Source organism: Oncorhynchus keta, chromosome 11 (assembly GCF_023373465.1).
Source record: "Oncorhynchus keta strain PuntledgeMale-10-30-2019 chromosome 11, Oket_V2, whole genome shotgun sequence".
NCBI classification, from domain to species: domain Eukaryota; kingdom Metazoa; phylum Chordata; class Actinopteri; order Salmoniformes; family Salmonidae; genus Oncorhynchus; species Oncorhynchus keta.
The window spans coordinates 44,573,616-44,597,667 of NC_068431.1; the positions used below are offsets into that span (position 1 = coordinate 44,573,616).

Here is a 24,052-nt window from a genome sequence, read left to right on the forward strand (position 1 = left end):
AGAGATGGCATGTGTTTTTCTACTGGAGAGGAGAGATGGCATGTGTTTTTCTACTGCAGAGGAGAGATGGCATGTGTTTTTCTACTGCAGAGGAGAGATGGCGTGTGTTTTTCTACTGGAGAGGAGAGATGGCGTGTGTTTTTCTACTGGAGAGGAGAGATGGCGTGTGTTTTTCTACTGGAGAGGAGAGATGGCGTGTGTTTTTCTACTGGAGAGGAGAGACGGCGTGTGTTTTTCTACTGGAGAGGAGAGATGGCATGTGTTTTTCTCCTGGAGAGGAGAGATGGCGTGTGTTTTTCTACTGGAGAGGAGAGATGGCGTGTGTTTTTCTCCTGGAGAGGAGAGATGGCGTGTGTTTTTCTACTGGAGAGGAGAGATGGCGTGTGTTTTTCTCCTGGAGAGGAGAGATGGCGTGTGTTTTTCTACTGGAGAGGAGAGACGGCATGTGTTTTTCTACTGGAGAGGAGAGATGGCGTGTGTTTTTCTACTGGAGAGGAGAGACGGCGTGTGTTTTTCTACTGGAGAGGAGAGACGGCGTGTGTTTTTCTACTGGAGAGGAGAGATGGCGTGTGTTTTTCTACTGGAGAGGAGAGACGGCATGTGTTTTTCTACTGGAGAGGAGAGATGGCGTGTGTTTTTCTACTGGAGAGGAGAGACGGCATGTGTTTTTCTACTGGAGAGGAGAGATGGCGTGTGTTTTTCTACTGGAGAGGAGAGACGGCATGTGTTTTTCTACTGGAGAGGAGAGATGGCATGTGTTTTTTCCTTCACCACTCTCTAAACAGCCATGTCAGAACAGGTGCTGATGAATATTCATTGGATGAGAAACCATGAACTAATTAAGTACTAAACTCAGACACTCTCTCTGACTGTCTGATTTGCCCACTGGCCTACGTCCTGTCTGGACCTGGCTGTGACTCATGGGAGATGTCTCCTAATTGTGACTGACTGCTTAAAGACCTATTTCCACAGAGATTTTATCTGGTCCTGATCATCATGGGACTGAGTCACAGGAATTGTTGTCTTTCAGATAATTGGGTTGGTTTTGCAGTGATATGTGGTATTGAAGCTCTGTCTGAAGGCTGTTGTGCATATGTAAGCAGACTGTAGTTGTGGCAGTATTCTGGCTGTGTATTATGAAAGTATTGAAGCTGTTAGTATTGAGAGGCCTGGTTTCTCTTTGTACCCAGGCTGAGCAGAATGAGAGTATGTCCCTCAACATCGTGCTGGGTTTGGTTTCATGGGGTATCTCTTTTTTTTACTCCAATTTAAACGAGGTATGTGTCTAAATCTTCCGCCCGCTTCTCCTTTATCCCTCCCTGTGCCCTCCAGACATCATCTGGATTCCTTTATTCTTCTCTGCCTCCATGTGTGTTTGTTTGTGTCCTCCTCTCTCTCACTCTCTTTCACTTTCTCTCACTCTTTCTTCTTCATCACTTCAGCCTGCTGCTTTTTCACACATTCACTCTATCCTACCACCCACTATCTCCTACCCGCTATTCATCCTCTAGATCATTCCCACCTTTATCTATCTCCCCCTCTTTCCCTAGCTCTTTGTTGAGGACTCTTATAGCAGTGAGGGGCAATTTTGATGGGTGTGTGGGCCACAAAAAACCTGAACTCATCATGAGGGGCTGCAGTGGCTTGGGGGGGTTTGTGTACGGACATCCATACCCCCACATGCAATCATAGCCTGCTCTGGCCTTTTGGGGGAACTAAGTGAGAAAAAAAAATGAAGTTTTGGAATTCATCTCCTGAAATTCTACACATTTTGCCATGGTGTAGAGAGAAATGTTTCCAGTTTTGTATATATCAGTCGGTAAAATCGACCATGATTACTACACGTTTAGATAGCTGGCTAGACTAACTTACTAATAAAAAAAAGTTTAGCTGACAAGGGCTAATTGAGTGACTGTCAGTGACTGACATAACAAGAGAAAAACTGTAATTAACTTATGTTATTCAGGTTCTCTGTGCTCTTCTTCACAATTACTGATATAGTGTGTGTGCGTGCGTGCGTGCGTTAAATGTACAGTATCAGTCCAAAGTTTGGACACACCTACTCATTCAAGGGCTTTTCTTTATTTTTTACTATTTTCTACATTGTAGAATAATAGTGACAACATCAGAACTATGAAATAACACATGGAATCACGTAGTAACCAAAAAAAGTGTAAAACATCCAAATATATTTAATGTTTGAGATTCTTCAAAGTAGCCACCCTTTGCCTTGAAGACAGCTTTCACACTCTTGGCATTCTCTCAACCAGCTTCATGAGTTAGTCACCTGTAATGCATTTCAATTAACAGGTGTGCCTTAAGTTAATTTGTGGAATTTCTTTCCTTCTTAATGCATTTGAGCCAATCAGTTGTGTTGTGACAAGGTAGGGGTGGTATAAAGAAGATAGCCCTATTTGGAAAAAGACCAAGTCCATATTATGTCAACAACAGTTCAAACAAGTAAAGAGAAATGATAGTCCATCATTACTTTAAGGCATGAAGGTCAGTCAAGATAAAAGATAAAAATATATATTGTAGTTAGTGAGGAATTAGTGTCTTTGTGAGAGTCTGTGGGTGAGTGTGTGAAGTCTGTCTCCTGGAGAAGAGCCGTCTAGCCTGTATGTTTCATCTCATCATCTATAATCCAGATGATCATAAACCTGGAGGGCTGTTCTCTTCATCTGCATGATCAGTGTTGGTACTGATACGTGATCTGAATTGACTGACAATCATTTAAATAAGTTAAAGGATGGAATCAAACGAAACCATGTTCACCTGATACAGTAATGAGCAGAGGACCTAACCCTCTAATAACCAAAACACAATTTGTGAAGTTGATCAAATGTAAGGATTGTGTGGAGGATCAAAAAAAGAGAACACAATTCAATATAAGCTGTACTGCACAAAGGGATTCAAATGATAAAGAAAAGCCTATCCAGCACGGGTGTTCGGGATGGCGGCGAATACACAGTGTGTTCAGAGACCTATTACCATGGAGATGCCAGCAGGAGCTAAGCACTCAGGATCAGCTGATTCAGCTGTAAGGGGATTGAAGCTTTGGGCAGATTCTGTTGGAATGATGTATTATACCAATGAGGTACAGACAGACAAGAACACTCAATGTGATGTAGTAAGATCTGTCTGGCTCATTAGGAGTTACAGGTGGGATTTGATCAGTACATCAGTCAGTCGTGTCTCTTCCATCTGAATGATTGGGGGGGGGGGGCTCAGTGTCTCCCTCTGTGAATTAAAATGTCAAAAATGTCAAATGTAATTGCCAGCTTCCACTTCCTCTGCAACAGTCCCTTCTTCATTTGAATTTCCCTCCCTTGCACCCTTTCTCAAAGCCTCAGTGATGCTAACACAGTTACTGCTGGACCTGCAGGGTAGGGTAGGGTGTGTGAAGTTGGAATATTTTCCAGGTATTTTATAAACGTTCCATCCCAAGGATAAATCACTTTTCTCCCAGGTAACCCAGTGTTTCCCGCCAAACAGGAAATGTAATGTAAAAGCATATAAATAGGCCTGTCTGGTTGTGTTTGGCGATTTGATCAAAAATCCAAGCCTGATGAGCCCTACATTAAAGACATTTAATGAGCCCAAGCTCAAAAAAAGACCAAAGGATTGGGGGCTTTTGATATGTGATATAGGCTACTTATCAGGAATCAAGGTAAGATCCAAATGCAGACTGTGTGAAGTAGCAATGTTTATTGTAACCATAGGGACAGGCAAACGACAGGTCAAGGCAGGCAGCGGTCGATAATCCAGAGTAGGAGCAAAGGTACAGGACGGCAGGCAGGCTCAGGGTCAGAGACAGGCGGGCGGGTACAGGGTCAGGACAGGCAAAGGTCAAAAACCAGGAGGACGAGAAAAAGGAGAAAACCAGGAGCTGAGACAAACCGCTGGTAGGCTTGAACAACAACAACAACAAAGAGTCAAACTGGCAAAAGACAAACAGAGAACACAGGTAGTAATACACAGGGGATAATGGGGAAGATGGGCGACACCTGGAGGGGGGTGGAGACAAGCAGAAGGACAGGTGAAACAGATCAGGGAGTGACACTACATATTATGAAAGGTGTGTGTATATGCATCAGCCTACTAAGGCCCTAGTATATTTCAAAATTCAAATTTGCTCGCTTATCCTTGTAACTTTGTAGGCCGCATGTGCTGCACCAGAATCGTATGCTCTCTATCGACTTTATCACCTTCTAATTGTAGGCTGATGCATATACACACACCTTTCATAATATGTCCCCTAATGTTATTAGACTACCTCCTCTTTCTCTATTGTTGCTTCATTCCTTCCTCGCTTTCAACAGTGAAATTAAATACGTTTAGTTGTCCTTGTCTTAATCATTCTCATGACATAGTTGAATAATAGAGGACTAGAATTATATGCAGAAGGCTTTCACTTCTCTTCACGAAGATTGAATGGTTACGGGTCTGAATAAATAACCGCTATAGCCTACCACCGTCGCACGTTCGCTCTTCTTTCAAACTCCCCGTGAGTTCTATTGGCTGCTGTATTTAACTTTCAGCAAACAAGAGTTAGCGTCCCTCTTCGAATAGTCTATTGATATTAGAAATGCTATGACGTCCAGCAAGATATTCTAGTCTAGCTTTTCCTGCACGGGACTTCAAGATCTAAGGAGTGTTTTTTAAAGAGGTCAGCGGCGCACAGGTGTGTGCGTATTGCGCAAGAAACAGAGGACATACGTTAAGCTTATTATGCAAAATCCATAATTAATTAGATAAATATACAGTAAGGCTAATAATGCATTGAATGTATTACCCGAAAGAGGTAGGCTAGGACATCTATACAGTGCCTGTATTCAGACCCCTTGACTTTTTCCACATTTTGTTATTTTACCGCCTTATTCTAACATGGATTCAATTGTTTTTTTCCTCATCAATCTAAACACAATACCCCATAATGACAAAGCAAAAACAGGGTTTTTAGAAATGTTGGTTAATTTATTAAAAATATCACATTTACATAAGTAAATGTTGAAGCACCTTTGGAAGCTCTTCTTGGGTATGAAGCTACAAGCTTGGCACACCTGTATTTGGGGAGTTTCTCTTATTATTTTCTGCAGATCCTCTCAAGCTTTGTCAGGTTGTATAGGGACCGTTGATGCACAGCTATTTTCAGCTCTCCAGAGATGTTTGATTGGGTTCAAGTCTGGGCTCTGGTTGGGCCACAAAAGGACATTCAGAGACCCGAAGCAACTCCTGCATTGTTTTGGCTGTGTGCTTAGGGTCGTTGTCCTGTTGGATGGTGAAACTTCACCCCAGACTGAGGTCCTGAGCGCTCTGGAGCAGGCTTTCATTAAGTATTTCTCTGTACTTTTCTCCGTTCATCTTTGCCTCAATCGTGACTTGTCTCCAAGTCCCTGCCGCGGAAAAACATCCACACAGCATGATGCTGCAACCACCATGCTTGACCATAGGGATGGTGCCAAGTTTCCTGACGCTTGGCATTCAGGCCAAACAATCAAGCGGGCTGTCATGTGCCTTTTACTGAGGAGTGGCTTCTGTCTGGCCACTCTACCATAAAGGCCTGCTTGGTGGAGTGCTGCAGAGATGGTTGCCCTTCTGGAAGGTTCTCACATCTCCACAGAGGAACTCTAGAGCTCTGTCAGAGTGACCATCGGGTTCTTGGTCACCTCCCTGACCAAGGCCCTTCTCCTCCGATTGCTCAATTTGGCTGGCCGGTGTGCCTTTCCAAATCATGTCCAATCAATTGAATTTACCACAGGTGGACTCCAATCAAGTTGCAGAAACATCTCAATGATGATCAATGGAAACAGGATGCAACTGAGCTTAATTTTGAATCTCATAGCAAAGGGTCTGAATATTTATGTAAATAAGGTGGGGGGAGTTTATTACATTTGCTAAAATATTTTTAAAAACAGTTTTCGCTTTGTCATTATGAGGTATTGTCTGTAGATTGCTGATGTTTTTTTTTAATTAAGGCTGTAACGAAACTAAATGTGGAAAAAGTTAACGGGTGTGAATACTTTCCGAAGGCACTGACTATTGGGCTATACATCAATCTAGAACAGGATTATCTATTTTGGGGTTCATGGAGAGAGACAAAGACTGCAAGAGAGTGCTTGAGCGTGCCCTGATTTAAAGCAATGATATTCGATTGATAGGCTGTTTTTAACTCTGCAGGTACAATTAAAAAAGATATATCTCTACAATGAAAAAATAAGGTGACTCCTGAAAGCCAAATGGAGATGGATAAATTTGACACTCATTCAGTCTTTATATTACTGTAGCACAGACTATGCTGCAGCAAATGTAGGCCTACCTGTCACAATAAAAAAAGTTATTATGATGAGATAGATGACAGGTCTACATGCATTGTGAACTGCGTTCCATACCGAGATGGGCTGTCTGTCCCCACCCTGAGCGTTGATGATTCATCATGTAGTGGCCGTAGGGATGCCACATTTAGACATTGCATATCATTTAACAGTTCCAATTTACGCCATGCTGTTAATATAAATAATTTATTATAATTTACCTGTTTCTCACAGGTATTTATCCTGATTAAAGGGAGTGGTTTTGGGTGGTAAATCCCGATAAATTCTGCTCATGGATTATGCATGTATGAACTACACTATGACACATCCAGCACAAAGCTTGTGTGTGTGTGTGTGTGTGTGTGTGTGTGTGTGTGTGTGTGTGTGTGTGTGTGTGTGTGTGTGTGTGTGTGTGTGTGTGTGTGTGTGTGTGTGTGTGTGTGTGTGTGTGTGTGTGTGTGTGTATGTATGATGGGGTGATGATCGACTCCTTTCATGATATGCAAGAGTCTGTGTTTTGAAATAGCGACGTGTATTTGTGTGTTTTAGTTCTGAGAGGAGCACATCTGTGCATGTTTCCTAGTCTCCTCCAGTGGGCCAGAGGCTGTCCCTCCCCCGCCCCCTCCTGAGAGGACGCTAGCTCATCACATCATTAACCAACATTCATCTCTCTCTGGCACCCAAAGCACAAAGTTACCATCCGTAGAGTTCCCCAAGTCCATAATGGGGAGACCTCTAATCCTCCCTCCCTCCCACCTCTTCCTCCATACAATATTCTCTCTTCTGAAACCTTCTCCCCTGGCTCATTTCTGTATTCTTCCTCTCCCAACATCATACTCCCCTTTTCCTTCTCTCATATTGAACTCCTCTTCTGTTTGTTTAACTTGCCATGCCTCATCCTCCTCCATTACATCCCTCTCTCTCTCTGCTCTCACAATCTTCTCTAGAATTCTTCTGTAGGCTTCTCTTAACTTTCCATATGTTTTGCTGTCTGACTCTCTCACCACCTATACAAAGACTCGAGGTGGGGTAACTTGAAAGCTTATTCTTTCTGGCAACAATGATATAATGTACTGTGAAATAAACTGTGATGTTTAAATTATGATGCATCTGTGACATTTCACACTGGTTTATTTACATAAACACACAATTAATATCTATCTCCCTCCCTGACTCCCTCCCTCCCTCACATACTCCCTCATTCCCTCATTCCCTCCCTCCTGCCCTCTCTACTCTCTAGACAAGATTGATGATGAGTTGGAGATGACCATGGTGTGTCACAGGCCAGAGGGTCTGGAGCAGTTGGAGGCCCAGACCAACTTCACCAAGAGAGAGCTACAGATCCTCTACCGAGGCTTCAAGAATGTACGCACCTCATCCTCCCTCCTCCCTTCCACTGTCTGTCTATCTTCATCTTCCTCTCTCTCTCTCCCTGTCTTTCCTCTGATATCTCTCTCAGTCTTTCCTCTACTATCGCTCTCCCTGTCTTTCCTCCGCTATCTCTCTACCTGTCTTTCTTCCGCTATCTCTCTACCTGTTTTTCTTCCGCTACCTTTCTCCCCGTCTTTCCTCTGCTATCTCTCTCCCTGCCACTCTTAAGTATACATTCCTGCCTATGTTGCCTCTCTTCTTTACAAGTGTTAATGTCAAAGCACTCTTATCTCTTACTCCGATAAGTAAATGCATTCAGCCTCGTGCCTTCATCACTTCATATGCTGCTAATCAGTTTGTACAGGCCTGCAGCTAGAGGAACCAAGTCTGTCATACACCATAACAACAATTAAATGCTGCGTTACCCATATACACCCAATGGGAAAATATATGTAAACATATATTCTCTACACACAAACATGCTCAAACACCCACCGACACATTGACACACCCCCACATACAAGTTATATACAAATTGCTAGTTAATTAGCTGTTAGATTTGACTGACATGTTAACTCTGTAACCAAGGGTGGTGCCATTTGAGCGTAAATGATTGGTTGATCTGGGCGCTCACCAGAAGAAGCTGCAGTATTTCGTTGTTTGAAGTAATGTTCTCACATGGTTTCCACAGGAGTGCCCGAGTGGAGTGGTGAATGAAGAAACATTTAAACACATCTACGCCCAGTTCTTCCCCCACGGAGGTACAGTAAACCAGACACCGCTCATTTCGACACATAACATGGCCTTTTCTTGTTTGCGACTCATTTACAAGCACTCTGGGATAAAAGCAAACCTCATGCACGTATCTGGTTGTGTTGCAGATGCCAGCACTTACGCTCATTACCTCTTCAATGCGTTCGACACGACAAGCAATGGATCCATCAAGTTTGAAGTACAAACCAGACACCACCACTATCACACAGAGAGTGCTTTAAATAAAACATGTCTTTATCTTATTTCTACTGGTGTTATCACTCAGGCCGAACTCAGTATTTTGGTCATCTCTCTCCCTATGTGGTGACTCACTCAGGAGTTTGTAATGGGACTGTCTACACTGCTGCGGGGCACTCTGAGAGACAAGCTGGAGTGGACTTTTCATCTGTATGACATCAACAACGATGGTTACATTAACCGAGAGGTCTGTGTGTTTATTTTGCATGTCAGTTACATTGAACGAAGTTACATATGACGCACTTGTTAACACAGCGTTTTGTATTTCTGTGTTAAAGGAGATGACTGAGATAGTGAGGGCCATTTACGACATGATGGGGAAATATACCTACCCTGCACTCAAGGGAGATGTCCCGAAGCAGCATGTGGATGCTTTCTTCCAGGTGACTTTACCCGACGTCATACAGTACAATGTAATACCAAAACAGATGCTTTACTCCAGAGGGTTATGAAACTCTTAGGTGTGCGCAACGGTTTAGACCACACAATAACAATATCATACGTATTGAAAAGAAATCATGTACAATTCTCTCACCTCTTCCCTCACCACAGAAAATGGATAAAAACAAAAATGGAGTTGTGACTTTAGAGGAATTCATTGTCGCATGCCAGGAGGTAAGTATAGTACCGGCGTATGTTGATACATTTCGATATTGCTGTCGGTGTCTATGTAAGATGCTAAGATGCTATCCCTATTTCATGATGTGCTTTGAGTTCCATCACCCCCCATGGCTTACATAAGAGAACCCTCTGTCTGGCTTAGTGTGAAATGGGGACATCCTGTGGTAAAACAAATGATTTGCAACATTATGTCTTTACTGTCTTTCTCCTCTTCTCCCCTCAGGATGAAATGATGATGAGATCCATGCAGCTCTTCGAAAATGTGATGTAAAAAGGGAGCCGGGCGGAAGGAAGGAGAGAGAGCGTGTTGAAAACAAATCGAGAGAGAATTCTGCGTGTGTGTGCTTCAGTCCGTGCGCTCCTGTGCGTACGTCCGAGCACGCGTTTTGTTTATCTGTGTGTGTGTCAGAGTGGATGAATGTGTATGTATGTCTATCTCTCTCATCCTCTCATCTAACTTGTCAGCGTCCATGTGTTTGCCAAATAATGTCTCTGCCTAGCTCCATGCTGTTCTATGGATCAGATGAAGCCAGAACCGCCCAAATGACCAGATGAGAGCAACAAGCTCTCACAGTCTCACTGCAGAATTAGACATTCATCCACGTTCTCAAAACGTCAAATTTCTAAGTGTTTTTGTTGCTCATGCTGCTCTGTATCGTTCCATTTCTCCAAACATCAAATTTAGAAGTTACGGGTTAAGTTTAGGCACTCATTCTGAATGGTTAAGGTAAGGGTTAAGGTTTGGAATAGGGTTCAAATTAAAAATGAAAAAACCTATATCCACGACTGTGATCAAACACGCAACCTTCTGAGTCACGGGATTTACCCAAGCCTACTTGATGGTAATAGCGCTCCCTGTTGCCCCTAGCGGCCAGTTTTGAAGGCATTTCCTAACGTCCTCAAGTCAAATTTCCACGTCAATCTTGAACGACCTGGCTGCTGAGAGACCCCTGGACTTGATTGTCATATTGCTGAGCCCGGGAGCATGCAGGTGAATTATCTGGATAATGCTTCCTGCCTTTTTATGTGACATGAAGGTTTGTAAATCAGATGATCATACAACACAGACTGAAGTGTGAAACAGCTGAGAAATCTCAAACCTATACGCTGCTCCCCGCTTAATATGTGGAAACCCTACCTCCGGAAACTACACTGGGCTACTTTGGGTTCTTTTGACTTTGTTCTTTTTGCCAAAATAGATGCATGCTTGACCCAGAGGGATCCCTCCCATAGAAATAGAATCGTGATTCTACTCTATGCACCCGACCATCCGTGTGCTTGACCGGGACATGGACCTTTAATAACCTCTTGACCTCTGTATTTAACTCATGCGTCCAGTGAATGATTTATGTACCAATATGATCTACTTATCTACTTGTTTATTAACGTGTTTATGCTGTAAAATATGAGGTTGTCCGAATGTATTATTTGTTGGTTTTAAGTGTCAGATGTCGTGTCCGTTTTACTATTGTCGTGGTGACCTCCGTACCTCTGTGTTGGCTTTGCTGTCGCTCTCCCGTCTATTCCTGTAGTTGTCTGTCTGTCCCTGACAGATGCCTGTTATAATGTGTGCTTACAAATACACCCAATAGACTTGGTTTATGACTATGATGATACATAATCTTGTATGTTGGCTGAATCTAACTAATGATGGGAAATGACCATCTGCGTAATGCAATGTGAATGGTGTGACTTATCTGTTGAAGTGTGCATTTACAGTATATATGTGTCTAAACCCATTGAGGAAAACAGAAATGTGAACTAAGTATTATTATGGAGTGAGGGAATGTGTCAGTAAAACAAAGGTATGGAAAGACACTGAGACACAGTAGTTAGCTATAAAAAAATATACAAAATTATCACAGACCAACGCCACCACTCTAATGTCGAACAATTATTTTTTTTCTTCAAGGAATTACTCATTTGTGTCGACTTTGTCGGTTCCCCCTCAGTGTGTAAGATGGTAAATATATTGAATTAGTTTAGCTCCGGGTTTCAAAAGGGCAAAACAATATGAATACAAAATGTAAGCAACAGGTGCACCTCATACAAAACTCTATCTCAGACTGGGACCGATGGAAAGATTTAGATTGGAGAGAGTTTCAGCTTTCATGTTATGTTGTACAGTGCAAATGCTATCAATAAAATGTTTTAGAGAATATGTTGTGTTCTCTCTCTGTGTGTGTGTGTGTGTGTGTGTGTGTGTGTGTGTGTGTGTGTGTGTGTGTGTGTGTGTGTGTGTGTGTGTGTGTGTGTGTGTGTGTGTGTGTGTAGAGAGCGAGAGAGGAGAGAAAGGGGGATCTCTGAATCAAATAAAACATTAAGATAATGATTGTATATCAAAAGCTGTGATGAAAGGACTAGACCAATAAAAATCTTCCCGCATTCTAGAAAGAAGATGTGGTTGGAACAACCTTTCTGAGTTCCAGGAAGTGCCCAGTGGGGGTTAAGGGGGTTTGAAATGTGGAGGCAGTGCAGATAGTTGAAGGAGTGAGTGGAAATTAGGAAGAAATGGCAATGGGATGCCCCGCAGCCTGCAAGAACGTCTTATTCATCAGAAATACTGAAGTAGATTTATTAGAATAGTTTCTGTATTCTGTAAGTGTGTCTACCACAATCCGTGCGCATATTCAACATAACTCACAAACAAAACTTGTGGAGCTGTAATTTACGCTTACATAATTGTTTGAAAAACTTTCCGTCTGTTGATGTATTACTATCTACAAATCTGTGTTCAAATGAGAGTCAGCTATCTCCATTCATTGAGATAATCTTTGTGTCATTCTCATTCAGTAATTTCTTGGGAGAACACTTTCTCGCTAGATAAACTTCATCAAATGTGAGTATAAGGATGATTATTGGTGGTGCACTTTTTTACTTTTCCCCTTCCTTTTGTATATCACAAAATGTAACGTGATTGACCACACACTACCAGCACATTAGGTGGTGGCATGCACAAACAAAGTGTGAGAAAGCCAAGATACCAAAGAAGAAGAAGAAGAATTTTGAGTATAACATTTATTTATTCAAAAAGTGATGTTAAAATGTTCAATAAATTACTTTCATATGAATGTTAAATTCTATCATTGGGGCATGCAACACAGAGTGTGTGCTTTCGACATGAGCCCACTAGCCTAGTCTGATTCATCAGGTTGTAATACATCATGAATTGGTATATACAGGCTGAGACATTTGTGGTGTAAATGTTCCTTGAAAGCCAGAATGCTGCGTAAAATTTTTGACTAAATATCCACAGAGTAGGGTTATTAAACCTCTTGAGTGTAGGGGGCAGTATTTTGATGTTTGGATGAAAAACGTACCCAAAATAAACGGCCTATTTCTCAGGTTCAGAATCTAGAATATGCATATAATTGTCCGATTAGGATAGAAAACTCTAAAGTTTCCAAAACTGTCAAAATATTGTCTGTGAGTATAACAGAACTGATATTGCAGGCGCAAACCTGAGGAAAATCAAACCACCGTCTTTAGACATAGTTTCAGGCTTTTATTTTGAAAAATGAGCGAGAACGATCACATCGCGTCATTGTATGGCTGGGTGCCAGCAGCGTTTTGTATGCGCAACAGCTTGGAGCATCCTTGGGTTGTGCCGTGGCGGAGATCTTTGTGGGCTATACTCGGCCTTGTCTCAGGATGGTAAGTTGGTGGTAGAAGATATCCCTCTAGTGGTGTGGGGGCTGTGCTTTGGCAAAGTGGGTGGGGTTATATCCTTCCTGTTTGGCCCTGTCCGGGGGTATAATCGGATGGGGCCACAGTGTCTCCTGACCCCTCCTGTCTCAGCCTCCAGTATTTATGCTGCAGTAGTTTATGTGTCGGGGGGCTAGGGTCAGTTTGCTATATCTGGAGTACTTCTCCTGTCTTATCCCGTGTCCTGTGTGAATTTAAGTATGCTCTCTCTAATTCTCTCTTTCTCTCTCTCGGAGGACCTGAGCCCGAGGACCATGCCTCAGGACTACCTGGCATGATGACTCCTTGCTGTCCCCAGTCCACCTGGTCGTGCTGCTGCTCCAGTTTCAACTGTTCTGCCTGTTATTATTATTATTTGACCATGCTGGTAATTTATGAACATTTGAACATCTTGGCCGTGTTCTGTTATAATCTCCACCCGGCACAGACAGAAGAGGACTGGCCACCTCTCATAGCCTGGTTCCTCTCTAGGTTTCTTCCTAGGTTTTGGCCTTTCTAGGGAGTTTTTCCTAGTCACCGTGCTTCTACACCGGCATTGCTTGCTGTTTGGGGTTTTAGGCTGGGTTTATGTACAGCACTTCGAGATATCAGCTGATGTACGAAGGGCTATATAAATACATTTGATTTTGATTTTCTCTCTCTCTGAAGAAGCTACATTCCCGGTTGATATATTATCGATAATATATTGTAAAAACAACGTAAGGATTGATGATAAAAAAACGTTTGACATGTTTCTACGAACATTACGGATACTATTTGGAATTTTCGTCTGCGATGTCGTGAACGCTCGAGCCTGTTGATTTCTGAACATAATGCGCCAACCAAATGGAGGTATTTTGGATATAAAAATAATCTTTATGGAACAAAAGGAACATTTATTGTGTAACTAGGAGTCTGGTGAGTGCAAACATCCGAAGATCAAAGGTAAGCGATTTAATTTTTGCTTTTCTGACTTTCGTGACCAATCTACTTGGCTGCTAGCTGTTTGTAATATTTTATCTACTGAGAGAGATGTGCTTACATTAACACTTGGTATGCTTTTGCCGAAAAGCTTAATTGAAATCTGACACGCCAGGTGGATTAACAAAAAGCTAAGCTGTGTTTTGCTATATTGCACTTGTGATTTCATGAATATTTAATATTTTTTGTGATTTAATTTGAATTTGGAGCTCTGCAACTCAGCGGTGGTTGACGAAAATGATCCCGCTAACGGGATGGGTGCATCAAGAAGTTTAACCTGCCTGTTCAGTATATTGGTTTGTACTTTTTTTATCGAATGTGACTAACACTTCCACAATATGGCCGAGCCTAACAGAACCTCAGCCCGAACGGCAAACACTTCCACAATATGGCCGAGCCTAACAGAACCTCAGCCCGAACGGCAAACACTTCCACAATATGGCCGAGCCTAACAGAACCTCAGCCCGAACGGCAAACACTTCCACAATATGGCCGAGCCTAAGAGAACCACAGCCCGAATGGAAAACACTTCCACAATATGGCCGAGCCTAACAGAACCACAGCCCGAATGGAAAACACTTCCACAATATGGCCGAGCCTAACAGAACCACAGCCCGAATGGAAAACACTTCCACAATATGGCCGAGCCTAACAGAACCACAGCCCGAATGGAAAACACTTCCACAATATGGCCGAGCCTAACAGAACCTCAGCCCGAATGGAAAACACTTCCACAATATGGCCGAGCCTAACAGAACCACAGCCCGAATGGAAAACACTTCCACAATATGGCCGAGCCTAACAGAACCTCAGCCCGAACGGCAAACACTTCCAGCTGATTGAGGAAAACGTGCTTCGGTCAACGTCTTACGTTCGGCTATTGTTTACATATTGTCCATCGCGTGCAATGTCAAGAGATTGAAAATACAAGCGACAGAACTTGTGGATACCTTATCTCCACCTAGTACCGCCAAAAAGGACGAATATCATGTACAACTGGTGAAGTAACCTCATACAATTCTATGAAACATTCTGAATTTTAGAGAATATTGCATATTTTTTTACAGCGACTTCTTTCAGACTGATATCATAAAGTAACATGGTAACAGTTTGATGTTTAGGCAACCCACTAGCCAAGCTAACTAACTGGCAAACGTTGGACACTCCCGAAAGATAGCAGGTGATCCCGTCAACTGTTTAGACAAACAACCAAAGAAAAACAAATTAGTTCATTGTTAATGTAGAACTGCTCAGTTTTAAAATCCCGAAGTGGTGATCTGCCTAGCCAGCTAATGATACATGTTCAAATCCTATTTTTCAATATGTGATTTGTTTTGCAGGACGAAGCACTCTTTCCCGACTGGTGTGGAGGAAAGAAATTGTACTGTTATCTGATTAAAAGCGCTAGAAATTCAGCTAGCTATTTTCTGTTCCATTTAGGCTTGCTTGTAAGCAATGCCTGGTTTTCAAACCATATACAACAGCTTGTTAGCCGCTCCCAATGCTTTGGGACTGTGCTTTGTCTCTCGAGTGTTCTGACTTCTGAGAAATGGTTTACCGTTTTATTGTCGCTACAACTCACTACTGTCAACTTGGGGTGAAGTAGCTAGCTAACCAACAACAACTGGAATGCCACACTCAGCCTTCAAGTGCCTTTTTAAAAGATTTGTTTTATTTAACTAGGCAAGTCAGTTATTAAGAACAAAGCCTTTAGCAGCACTGCAGTCAAGTAAACACACTCACAAATTGCTTCCTTATGTCTAAAATAGCTGGACAACCCATCATTGTTAAATTGACTGCTATTTCAGAGAACAAAGACTATAGCTATTATTACACACAAAACAAAATACTATAGCTCGTGTGCCATTATTGATTGCATGCACACCCCCTGTTAACCTACAACCAAGCTTACCTTGTTATGAGCTGAGCTGGGGCTAAGTGCTAGCAACCTCTGGCCCTGAAGATCATCCCATCCCTCCATGAAGACACATACATTGTTGGCTACTTTTTTTTTGTTGCATTTGTATAATTGTTTCTTCCTAAGTTAGAGAACAATTAAGGGCTGGTGTGTAGGGGCCATTTTGGCCTGTTTATGAGTTGTAATACTTTCTTTCAAAGGTTATTTTTACCTGTTTTGCACACTAGAGGAAAGGGTTATCACAACATATGTTGGGGTCACTGGTCTCATGTGTGTATATAGGTAGCACAGGTGACCAGGAAGGGTTATCACAGTTGAGAGGAGAGCACATACAGTTGTTACTGTATCACATTGCCTTAACTCTCTTATCTTACCTCATTTGCCCTCACTGTATATATAATTTTTGTTTTCTTTTGTTCTACTGTATTATTGACAATGTTTTGTTTATTCCATGTTTAACTCTGTTGTTGTATGTGTCGAATTGCTATGCTTTTTCTTGGCATGGTCGCAGTTGCAAATGAGATCTTGTTCTCAACTAGCTTACCTGGTTAAATGAAAGAGGTTCTCTTGCAAAGCAAAGACCCTTGAGCAGATTGCTGTATTGTACTCTAGGGTTTTTTCTGGACCACACTATTGTTTTACTACTTGAGCGACCTGTGTCTGCCTTAAATTATGCCGAATCTTAAAGGGCGGCTGAGCTTCCGGATTTGCCCTTGTTTTAGATTTGGTTCATTAAGAAACACTAGAGGCCATGAGTGAATTCAAAAGTGAATTCATTTCAGGGTGTAGTTTGTCGTAGGTGTTCACAGGTGGAAAGAGTTAGACTAATTATTTGGCCAATTAGCTCCAGCTGTGCATCACGTGACAAAGTATATCCCAATGAATGGACTGGAGAATTGTTTTATTCTGTAAGCACAGAATTGTTTTTATTTAGTTAACCATTATTTTACCAGGTACGTTGACTGAGAAGACATTCTCATTTACAGCAACAAGCTGGGGAATAGTTACAGGGGAGAGGAGGGGGGATGAATGAGCCAATTGTAAACTGGGGATGATTAGGTGACCATGATGGTATGGGGCCAGATTGGGAATTTAGCTAGGACACTGGGGTTGACACCCCTACTCTTACAATTAATGCAGTGGTATCTTTCGTGACCACAGAGAGTCAGAACACCTGTTTAACATCCCATCCAAAAGTCTGCACCCTACACAGGGCAATGTCCCCAATCATAGCCCTGGGGCATTGGGATATGTTTTAAGACCAGAGGAAAGGGTGCCTCCTACTGGCCCTCCAACAACACTTCCAGGAGCATTTGGTCTCCCATCCAGGGACCAACCAGGACCAAACCTGCTTAGCTTCAGAAGCAAGCCATTTGCTCACATTGTTCTGCATTAGTTCAAATTGTAGTTTTATTCATGAGCTGTGTTGAATATATTTACAGAGCATGGATTTAGTTGACTTATAGTGAATAGTTTTATTTAACTAGGCAAGTCAGTTAAGAACAAATTCTTATTTACAATGACTGCCAAACTCTAACCTGGACAACGCCTCCAAATCCCGGCCAGTTGTGATAGTCTGGAATCGAACCAGGGTCTGTAGTGACACCTCTAGCACTTACACGCAATACGATTTGATTTATCCCTAATTTCCCCGTGTTTATTTTTTTGTGTTGAAGTTCCCCAGTTTTTCACCCTACATAGTAGGTGGCAGCATGCACCTCTGTGTGTTTGCGGAATGCCATAAATACAATAGAAGAAGAAGAAAGAAGGCGTGGCGATTGAGCCCGGGTAGTGTGTCTGCGTAGTGAGGGGGCTCGTCAGTTTTTCCATTATCTTCGAAGTGCCCTGTCTCAGCAAAGAAAATGAATGGTCTGGACGAGGAACAAATGGGACCACAAACCTTTCTCTATGGTGAGATACTCTATTTGAACTGTCAATAGTTTTTCGGAATCACTTTTATTTAAATGAACATATCAGTAAGCTAACTACTGTATCGAGAAAAAACGCTGTTCATCAGACACAAGCAACACGAGGTACAGCAAGCTAATATTAGCACAATTAGATAACTTTACCACTAACGTTAGTTGTAGCTCTAATGGGGGACATGTCGGAGTTTCATTAACGTATGGCCTAAATACCATTGCATTACACTATTTGGTAATGGAACTTGCTTACCCAGTTGTCAACTGTAGTTTATCCACGAGATATCAACTTAGCTAACGCTAGCCAGCTAGCCGATAGTTAGCACATGTGAGCTAATTTTGGTTGGCTAGCCATCAAGCATCTTGAAACCACATTTGTTGCGTTATATTTTGAAGGTCTTGGTGTCCCAGTTGATTTGTATGTGTTGAGTTAACTGGGCCAGATTTATTTGTGATGGACATTAGCTTCTCACTGGGTACCCCTCCATGCTTATCAAATTTCTCAACACGTGCTTTAGGTTAAAGATGGCGCACAAGGCCCTCTCGATAATGTCCATGCAGCGTAACACGACTTTGTGAACATTGTCCAAAGTTCTAGTGTTGGCTAAAGTTGTTTATCTATAATTATTCCACTAAATGGAGGTAGTATATATGAAGTGCATTGATCATGGCATGCTTTGTCAGGGGCGGCAGGGTAGCCTAGTGGTTAGAGCGTTGGACTCGTAACCAGAAGGTTCAAACCCCGGAGCTGACAAGGTACAAATCTGTCGTTCTGCCCCTGAACAGGCAGTTAAGTTAACCCACTTCCTAGGACGTCATTGAAAATAAGAATTTGTTCTTAACTGACTTGCCTAGTTAAATAAATGTAAAATAAATTTTGGGGGTAAACCGTTCCAGATTGAAATTGATCCAATTTGTAAGTCGCTCTGGATAAGAGCGTCTGCTAAATGACTTAAATGTAAATGATTGGACACGTTTTTTGTAAGTTAGCGTGGCATGTCTTTGTCAATTGTGTAGTTGTTGCTTAAAAAATGGTTGCTTAATGGCCTGTCTACCTACCTGGTTGGCTAGTTTCATTGACATGGTGAGGGTGCACGTGGGCATTCAACCACGTGGGTTGGTGGCCCACGTTTGCCTCACCTCAGTCTACCTTTTAAGGAGATGTCCAGACGACCTTATTCCCTCAGGACCAGTTTGGGTGCAGGCTTTTTCTCCAGCCAAATAAGAAATCAAACAGATTTTATTAAAAAAAAAAATATATATATATATATAGTGTTCTATTGAGTCTTTTTGTGTCGCTATTTAACTGTCTCAAAAAAGGCCTGAAACCACACGTTGCACACCCCAACGTTGGACCCCTTTACTGATAGCAATGCATAATTTTCTCTTAGGCAATTTCCCCTTTTGTAATTTACTATTTTTCTCAACAGGGTGCGAGTTGAAATCTGGGAAGGATGTAGTCTTCAACCCTGAAGAGGATGACTTTGAGCACCAGCTAGACTTAAGGATGGTAAGTGTTACAGCTGTCTTTCTGCAGAAAAAAATATAAATTACTTTCCAGGTATCTGTTTTTCCTCATAGGAATGAGAAACAATTTCTAAACTTGGTGTCTCTTGTTGATTGCTCTTAGCTGTGTGTGGACCTCAGCACCAAGGATGAGCTGCACATCGTGGAGGTGGAAGGACAGGACACAGAGGGTCAGAAGGTTAAGGCTGTGCTGGCTTCACTCAAACCTTCCACCCTGCCAAGTGTGAGTAGTCAGACTTAGAGTATCATCAATACTTCTGTGCCATACCTGAGTGAGGGATTGTGGGTGTATGGCCTGTGTAGGGTTCATGTTAAGTAACAAGTTAATTGTCTTGCAGGTGTGTCTTGGTGGGTTCGCAATCACACCACCAGCAGTTTTCCGTCTCAAGGCTGGATCCGGGCCAATCCACATCAGTGGCCAGCATCTTGTCAGTGAGTATGACTTTGTTATAGGACAGTGTTCCCATGGTTTCTATAGTGATGCAATGGCATCTGTTGTCTAAGATGATATTTGTTGTGCTGATTTACTGATGCATTTTCAACGCTGCTTACCAAAAGACTGAGACTGAAGATGACCATTCCCTTGTATGAAGAATGTACCTTGTCTACTCAAAGTTAACCAAAATCATTCTACCAGTGATGGGGGGAGATCAGTCTTTTGACGAGGATGAAGATGATGAAGAGGAAGAAGAGGTGCAAACGTCCAAAAAAAGGCCTGCATCAGCACCGGCTCTTAAATCTCAGGTTAGTCCTGACTACTGGCCTTCAAGCCAACACACTGTCTGGATAATCACTTGACACAGTGTACATGTCTGCTGCGTTACTGTTGCGTTGGCCTCTGTAGTCAAAGATGATATTTGTTGAGCTGATGATCCACTGAAGCATTTTCAACACTGCTTACCAAAAGACTGAGACTAAAGTCGGCCACTCCCATTTTTTAGATTGTTCCCAGTCTTTGCTCTTGCTACACACATCCTCACCTCCATGCCCCTAACCATGTCCTTCCCTTTCTCCCCTTCACAGAAAAAGATGAAGATGGATGTTGGTGACGAGGATGACGATGAAGAGTAAGTCTGTTTGACTAAAGCACCTGCTCCTCGCTGAGGTTTTATAAAGAGTTCCGAGTTGTAACATGTGACTCCTCTTTAGGGATGAGGATGACGAGGATGAAGAGAGTGAGGCTGAAGAATCTCCTGTTAAGGTGAGTGCAATTTTATTTAAGCCTATACTTATTCTGCCCTTGAGAAAGCATAGAAAATGTCACAAGAAACCTTGCTGTTTTTATCAGGCTAAGAAGACTCCGTCCAAACCTCAGACTCCTGCCCACGGTGGTAAGGGCTCTAAAGCCAACACACCAGCCGGAAAACAGGTTAGTCCTCTTACACATCTTTTGCCCTACTATAACTTGGCATCTCGTCGAAGATGATATTTGTTGAGCTGATGCTCTACTGATGCATTTTCAACACTGCTTACCAAAAGACTGAGACTGAAGATGGCCACTTGTGTTTCTGAGAGCATTATTGTAGTGATGTATGTTACGTGTCTTGTCTAACAATTTGTATGGTTTTCACAGGCAAAGACCCCCGGCAGCAAGGGTGGACAGACTCCTAAAAATGGACAGACCCCCAAAGCAACTGCCAAGACCCCCAAACAAAGTCTCCATGTCTCTGAGCTCAAGGTCAAGATGATGGCGACTGTGGAGAAGGTTGGTGTCTGTTGGATTATGAGAAACTTGATGCGTATGATATAATCTGGGAATACACAGGCCTTCTTACAGTGATTGGCTGATTTTTATCTGATATATGTTAAAGAACTGTTCATCGAAAGACTAGGGACACTTCTGAATATATAGACTAATGTCAAGTCTTGCTATTTCAGGGAGGGAAGTTGCCTAAACTCCAGTCCAAGTTTGAGAGCTTTGTGAGGAACAGCTTCAAAGTCACAGAAAGCAAGGTATGTTAATGCTGCTCCGGGACATCATGGTGTTTGTCAAGAACACAGGTTAAATGGAATGTTTGGGAAATGAATGACCGTAGTGCTGTCAGGGAATCGAAACACAAGAGCAATGAAGACTATTTTGGTTTTGATCAGCAATGAGGAAAAACACCAATACCTCTAAGAAGTGCTGAGCTCTCATCAATGACATATGTTTTCTAACAGTTGCACAGTTATGATTATGCTTTAGTAAATATTTCCCCCCGATCTTTTTCAGACCGTAGAGGAACTGTGGCAGTGGAGACAAACTGTTGAAGACGGCAAATAACTTTTGTTTGAAACTATTTTTAGTTTGATTACTTCAGCCATCATCAATTCCCTCGCCTGCCTACTCTGCCCTCTTGGCCCTTCCCATGTCTGAATCAATGCTCTGTTATTCTACACTGCTGCAGCATTTCATGTCCAATGCCCTGCTAGAGTGGAGCTAATGGCACTGAGCCCCATCGCCCCTGGCCCTACCAGCATCACCCTCTCCAAGAGGACGGGAGGGGTGGTACTATTCCAGCTTTCATGTGGACGGACCTGGGGAAAGCCATTTTCAACTTTGCATTTTGTAAATGTGTAAATTAAATCCTTGCTACTGTGTTGTACGTAGCATTCTGAAGTTTGTCAGAACTGTCCCTCTGGCATTTTGGAAGATATCTGTTCATGTTTGTTTAATTTTGAATTATTTAAATGATGGGTAAAGTGAAATGGCAAGTGTTGTCATCCATAAGCTGTTGAAGCTTTTCTTTCCCTTCCAGGTGGTAGGTAGGCTCTAAGGTCTGAGACATTAACTTTTGCCAAGCATTGTATTGAACGGTTTTAAGAAATTCTCACGTTTATATTTTTTTGCAGTAAGGGTAGAGTGAAGCAGCTAGTTCCCTGGTGACATGAATGTCATTTTGAAAGTAAAAATATTCCTGTTTTTATTAGACCTGCATTTCATCTGTTTTAATTGTTATACATGAAGTATATGATCAGTTCTCCATCCACAGAAATATTCTGATCCACAATTAAAAGTTCTGGAGAAGATTGTCTCTAAGCTTTATTATTGATGGTAGAATTTCAGTGTGAAGCCTTTAATGAAATCCTTTACATGAGCCTCTGCAGGACATTTTATCACATAATAGACCCCGAAGTATGAACTACATTGTTACATGAAATTATGAAGGTATTTTGTGGATCTACTTTTGGTCTACTCTGATAAACAGGCGCGAACATGAAATAAACCTAGATGTCTGGTAGACATCTGCTTGAGACAGCGCTGTTACTCCTTCCTTGTGCAGACCTGCACGCTCCATGACCTGTCCATTGTTGATAACTCGATGCAGAGAGAACTACAGCTGCAATGTGAACTGCACTGTTAAAGGGCTTGTAAGTAAGCATTTCACGGTAAGGTCTACTCTTGTATTCGGTGCATGTGACAATTGAAGTTTGCTTTGATTCACAGAAATGCAATCTTTACATTTGCATCTCGGGCTGCGCTCTGTCATATCGCTCCTACCAGGTGTCATGGAAAGGCCAGTGACCATACCTTGCCATCTCGCTGTATACATGATTTCTCATCTCGAGGTTCACTTAAAAGTTACTCTAAAATTTTGTGGGTTGACTATTTAATCTTTAATCAGCCATTACCCCCTCCCCCCTACAGACAGGTAATGGAAGCTTGTGTGCTACAAGGGAGGGTAAAGAAGACGAGCATGACCCTATTGGAGCATTTCTAACCTATTGATCTATGGGTAACGGGGTAGATGTGTAATGCTTAACACAATGTATTCTACCCAACTTGAATGTTTCAACATTTACACAAACTGAGGGACATAACTTCATGGACTCACACCCTAAGTATGGTTTTATCCCTGTTCAAAGTATCTGACAGGGAGACCCATTCTCCACTGCATCACTCGGACAAATACAAGACACCAGCCAGTACACCAACTACCACTGCATCTTCTGTATTGCTTTGGTCCCAAATAAGGTGGACAGACTCAAGTCAGTAGCTTTGGAATGTCACCCAATCTCATTCCCCTATGAGTCACTATAGACTCTGGCCAGCAGAGGGGGCTGGTGTATAAGTAGGCCCTTTCCTGACAGCCTTGGTTGTGTTGCATCCCTGAGGGGTGATCTCATCTCATCCTCCCAGATCTGGAGCAGGTCCAGGAGGTCAGGAGACTTCCTGTATCAATTATTCTGAGCAGAGAGGCTTTATTAATGGCTGCTCTCCCTAATGGCCTCTCAGACTATCAGGAAGAGGGTTCGTCCTCTTGCACCATCACGTCTGCTCAGCTCTAGTGTGTATGAGTATGAATAGGCCTATCTAAATAGCTGTTGGTGATTCTGCAGCTTTATATGGCGATGCTGAGATATCTTTTGTGATGTCACATTCTTCACCACATTCATAATGGACACAGCATTGAGACCTATCAATCTCCCCCCAGGTCAGCTGAATGTGAGTCAACAGCACTCAGTGGGGGGGCTTTAATGGGGAGAGCCTTTTTATGGTCTCTGTGGATCTCCCCCTGTAAGTGCCTTAGATCTGTCGTAGGCTAAATCCTCCCAGGTCAATGTGTTTGTGTGCGAGAGAACGTTAGTGGTATCGATCTTTCTGATGCTGTTTTTGTTTGCATTGTATTTGAGTGTAACGAGCATGTACTGCAGACATTCCACTTTCTATGTAAACAATAAAGTAGCTATGGAGACCAACAGAAGGGCATTGAAAAATAAAG

General features: G+C 42.4%; 2 protein-coding genes and 1 non-coding gene across 7 annotated transcripts in view; all 3 read left to right on the forward strand.

Annotated features, from left to right (window-relative positions):
- Positions 1 to 11,478, forward strand: part of LOC118390304 (Kv channel-interacting protein 1-like) — a 37,043-nt gene extending 25,565 nt beyond the window's left edge. For 4 of the 5 annotated variants that reach the window (XM_035780745.2, XM_035780744.2, XM_035780746.2 and 1 more), the window contains 6 exons: positions 7,555 to 7,679; positions 8,377 to 8,637; positions 8,776 to 8,883; positions 8,975 to 9,079; positions 9,249 to 9,311; positions 9,541 to 11,478. In XM_035780745.2, the coding sequence (XP_035636638.1) occupies positions 7,555 to 7,679; positions 8,377 to 8,637; positions 8,776 to 8,883; positions 8,975 to 9,079; positions 9,249 to 9,311; positions 9,541 to 9,588 (710 nt within the window). In that variant the 3' untranslated portion in view covers positions 9,589 to 11,478. The remainder of the gene's footprint in view (positions 1 to 7,554; positions 7,680 to 8,376; positions 8,638 to 8,775; positions 8,884 to 8,974; positions 9,080 to 9,248; positions 9,312 to 9,540) is intronic. The other variant, XM_035780743.2, reaches the window with a different exon arrangement.
- A 6,162-nt stretch (positions 11,479 to 17,640) lies between these two features.
- LOC118390306 (nucleophosmin-like) lies at positions 17,641 to 22,356 on the forward strand. Its single transcript, XM_035780748.2, has 11 exons — positions 17,641 to 17,811; positions 19,253 to 19,332; positions 19,453 to 19,572; positions 19,688 to 19,781; positions 19,987 to 20,093; positions 20,373 to 20,416; positions 20,499 to 20,550; positions 20,638 to 20,718; positions 20,923 to 21,054; positions 21,228 to 21,302; positions 21,562 to 22,356. The coding sequence occupies exons 1-11, from the start codon at positions 17,763 to 17,765 to the stop codon at positions 21,610 to 21,612; spliced, it is 885 nt and encodes a 294-aa protein (XP_035636641.1). The 5' UTR covers positions 17,641 to 17,762; the 3' UTR covers positions 21,613 to 22,356.
- LOC118390808 (small nucleolar RNA SNORD61) lies at positions 21,412 to 21,482 on the forward strand. Its single transcript, XR_004827009.1, has one exon. It is a non-coding gene; the product is annotated as a small nucleolar RNA SNORD61 (small nucleolar RNA).
- Positions 22,357 to 24,052: the final 1,696 nt, after the last annotated feature.